Source organism: Micropterus salmoides, unplaced genomic scaffold (assembly GCF_014851395.1).
Source record: "Micropterus salmoides isolate LMB-PRFRI ecotype aquatic unplaced genomic scaffold, ASM1485139v1 Ms_hic_scaffold_2340, whole genome shotgun sequence".
Lineage (NCBI taxonomy): Eukaryota > Metazoa > Chordata > Actinopteri > Centrarchiformes > Centrarchidae > Micropterus > Micropterus salmoides.
Window position 1 is genome coordinate 1 of NW_024041530.1, and position 3,954 is coordinate 3,954.

At 43.9% G+C, this 3,954-nt stretch overlaps 1 protein-coding gene across 1 annotated transcript; it reads left to right on the forward strand.

The window, feature by feature from the left end:
- Positions 1-2,343: 2,343 nt before the first annotated feature.
- LOC119918669 (torsin-1A-interacting protein 2-like) lies at positions 2,344-3,882 on the forward strand (the record flags this gene model as incomplete). Its single annotated transcript, XM_038739404.1, is given in 6 exon segments — positions 2,344-2,503; positions 2,707-2,907; positions 3,116-3,322; positions 3,325-3,366; positions 3,369-3,590; positions 3,593-3,882. Coding segments are annotated over 6 exon segments (1,122 nt in total), but the record flags the coding sequence as incomplete, so codon positions are not given.
- Positions 3,883-3,954: the final 72 nt, after the last annotated feature.

The following is a 3,954-nucleotide window of genomic DNA, read 5'->3' on the forward strand; positions in this document are numbered from 1 at the left end:
TATGCCCATAGGTGGTGCTGTTATTGTACATCAAAGACGTTTTATATCTCCATAAACACAAGTCCGATTGATACCAAATGTGGGGCATTTGTTTACGCCAAATGCTAAAAACTCCTTATGTTGCATGTGTTCCTGAGGGGCTGTATGAAATTTGGTTTTATTCGGCCAGTAGATGCTGCTGTTGATACATATAAAATTACACTCCCACAGACATGCACTCATTCTATATTTCCATGATCACAAGTCCCTTTAATATGAAACTCCATTTTGGTCATTTATTCACCACGTGCCCCCGACGCCGTGTGCAGCATTTCATGCGATTTGGCCAAAAGGTGGCGCTTTTACTGCAATGTCAACGATGCAAGAAAATGTAATTTCAATGAATAGGATTTTGACATTACATCAGGGAATGTTATTCATCACGGCCTCGGCTGCCTCGTTATGTTCGGGGCACTGGGGTGGGCTCGAGGGTCCTCCGCAGGGCAGGGGTCGCGGCTGGCACAGGGTGGCTTGGACCCCTATCACAACTGCTTGCGGTTGTAGTTATTCATTGTATTCACACACAAGAGCTTGGACAATCAGCTGGCTAAAGACCTATAGCAAGTGTGATTTAAGTAAATAACATCGATGACAATTCTTTCAATGTAGATGTGGGCATGTGAATATTTTAATTAAAAAAAATTGTACCTATCCTTTAAAGGTAAAATGTGTAATTGCTGGCTCCAAACAAGTAGGGGGCAGCATTTCACCTCCTTATCCTCCTCTCCCCTTCCCCCCAAACACAACCCCAGCCCCTGCATGTTTACAGTGAGCCTGCGCTATGCAGTCATCAAGATATTCTACTTCTAGATCCTATCACAGATCCTATTACAGCCAGCCCACATTACTTTTATGATGCAGCAGTGTATTGCTACTTGCTGCTTTGTTACTTACAGTAATGTTTATATGTACGCCCAGTATAGTACATCATCAGTTAGTTAGCAAACTATGTAACTAGAAACAGTTTTCTTTGGTTATTGTTAGACTGACGATGATGAATTCACACCCAGTCTGCCCAGCCAGAGACAAGGAAGTGGCGCCAGGAGACATTGTAGAGGTAGCGGAGGAACGAGAGGTCGAGAAGTTAGGGAGAACAGTTAATGCAGGATCAAGAGCTAACCTTTGTCTTCTCATGACTCCTTATCGCCTCGTGAGGTATTACTGTACAACACAGGATGAACTGGGGCCACTTCACATTCTTTTGATAATGTTAGTAGATTTTTTAAAATGTAAAATTCTTACACATTGCACCTTTTTAATACGGTGAGATTGAAAGGGCAACTTTCACTGTACTGGACCTTTTTTTTTATTTATTTTTAATTTCCACCTTAAAATGTAACTGTAGAGACACTGATGCTTGAGCTCTTGTGGTTAATCTGTTCTAATTTTATCAGGAGAGCACCACACGGGGGAGAATAAAGCACCTCAAGCAACCATTTTACTGACCCTGGGTGACAGAAATGCGCATTCATATATTTCATCAGCAGATTTTTCTCACTGAGCCGCCGGCTGCTTTCATCAGATGCAGTTGGTGAGATCGGCTGTATGTGCATGCTTTCTTTTCTTTAGTGCAGTTTAGTGACTTGTTAAATCGTTTACTACGTTTTATTGTAGTCTATTTGGACTAAACACTCAGGAATGATCAGCCTCACATGTGACTGAATGAAAATGATAATATATGATGTAAAAAGTGTTTCCTGACACACACTCTGACTCTGACCGACGTTAATTGTCTCCATAATAAAAGTTATAACCGGAAAGTGAAATCTGTTTTAATGAATGAAGAAAGTTGTGTGTGGGGCTTTTGTTGTTCACTCCTACAGTGAACAGATTATAACTTGACAGTAAATCATAAAATCAAATGTAAAACTTGATAGCAGTGATACACGTTTAATCTGTTGTCTGTCTTCACTGGGTATGATACTTCGGTGATGTTGTGATGTAGCAGGTATGTCTGATCAGCTGCAGCATCCAATCAATACAGCTACAATCAAAACAACTACCGAATAAAGGGACGTGTTGATCAGTCAAAGACTTCTGCGAAGGATGCACTTGTGTATCCTCGGTCATGGCTCCTCAGTGATTGGTCCTCGATCCTTGCTCCTCAGAGCACAAATTAGAGCAATCTCTGCAAGATGGTGGAGTGGAACAACTTCCGGTTCGAGTGAGGAGCGAGGAAACGTCAAATAAGGGAATTGAGAAGCACCTATAGTAGATAAGACAACTCTCACTGCACCGGACCTTTTTTATTTCCACCTTAAAGTGTATCTGCAGAGACACTGATGCTTGAGCTGTTGTGGTTAAACTGTTCTAATTTTATCAGGAGAGCACCACACGGGGGAGAATAAAACACCAGAAACAACCACTTCACCGACCCTGGGTGACAGAAAGGATGACCAAGTAGATGGACACATAGCTGGAACTGATGATGAAACACCAGGCACCAACAACATAGTCTCTGAGGGTGAGTCTCACTTTTTTTAAATTTCAGTGATAATTTCTTTTTCCTTTAGCTTTCTGCTGTGGGTTGCCGAGCTTCTGGACGTTTTTAGTTACACAATAGTTACTTCACTGGTAGGAAACCAGTGAGGGAGCATAAACATGTAGAAGCACAAGTGATTTGCCATCGTTTGTGGTAAAGTTTTTTTTTTTTCTCCCATTGGTCAGATGATGAAGGAGTCCTGGTAACTCCCGAGGAAGAAAAGGATGTGCAGGAGGACATAGCCTCCCCACAGACAGCAGTGCTACAGCAAATCTCAGTTACGGAAGAGAGCGACAAACAGACAACTGATGTTGAAAACATTGGCCCAACTACTGAGCAGAACGCTGCTGAACCTATAGTTCCGGCGAATACTGGAATTCTTGGAGGTAATCTTACCTTTGCTTTATGTTTGATCTTCTCTTGTCACAGTGATTTACTAGCCAAGCAAGTGAACGAAGTTGAACTTTAAAATCGAAGGGCAGCCAAGACCTTACCATCTCAAAAAGTCATCTATGTTGTTGCGATACAGTTATAACTAACATGAATTACTTATAAAATACTGGTTGAGATGATGTATGTTCCTTCTCTACACAGGAAATATAACATACCTGGGTATATGTATAGTGTTAGTTCTTGCCATCCTGGTGCAGCATCTTCGCCAACCTGAATCTCCACCTCAGAAAAACGATACGCGGAAAATAGACATCTTCCTCGAGCAGATGGAAAAGGTGAAGGCTCAGTTCCCTAACCAGCGCGCTGAGCTCTGGAATAGGAGCAAGATCCACCTGCTGAAGCATCTCCGGCAGCGCAGCCCACAGAGCCAGTCAGTCTGATCCTGACTGCGGGCCTCAGAGCGAGAAGACACTGCAGTGCCTGGCTCAGGGCCTGGCCTCCGCCTTCTCTTCTGCCCTCAGCGCCTCCGTCCTCCAAATCGATGGAGCCAGCAAAGCCCGCCAGGACAGCGACCAGGTCAAACTGGACATCGACAACAACTTGCAGGGAGCTTTCGAAGGAGACAAACCCGTGGCTGTCATTCACCGCTTCGAGGAGCTGCCTCCAGGTTCCACCCTGATTTTTATCGCTACTGCGACCACGAGAACGCTGCCTACAAGAAGACTTGTCTGATGTTCACAGTACTGCTGGGAGAAGAAGAGGAGATTCCCGCCAACAGTCATTTGAGTATTGTGGAGGAGATGGTGGACGACCATCTTCAGAAGAAGTTCCTCTCTGATGAGCATCCTGTATCTTATGACAGGATGGACCTTGACAAGTATGGTGGACTCTGGAGTCGTATTTCTCACCTCATCCTCCCTGTGGTAGCAGAGGAAAGGATCGAACATGAAGGATGCTCTGAGACATGACTGTCCCTCTTGCATACTGGGCGACTTACTGATCATTCTGAGGCTAGTCGCAGTGGTTTTAAAGGTTTCTTA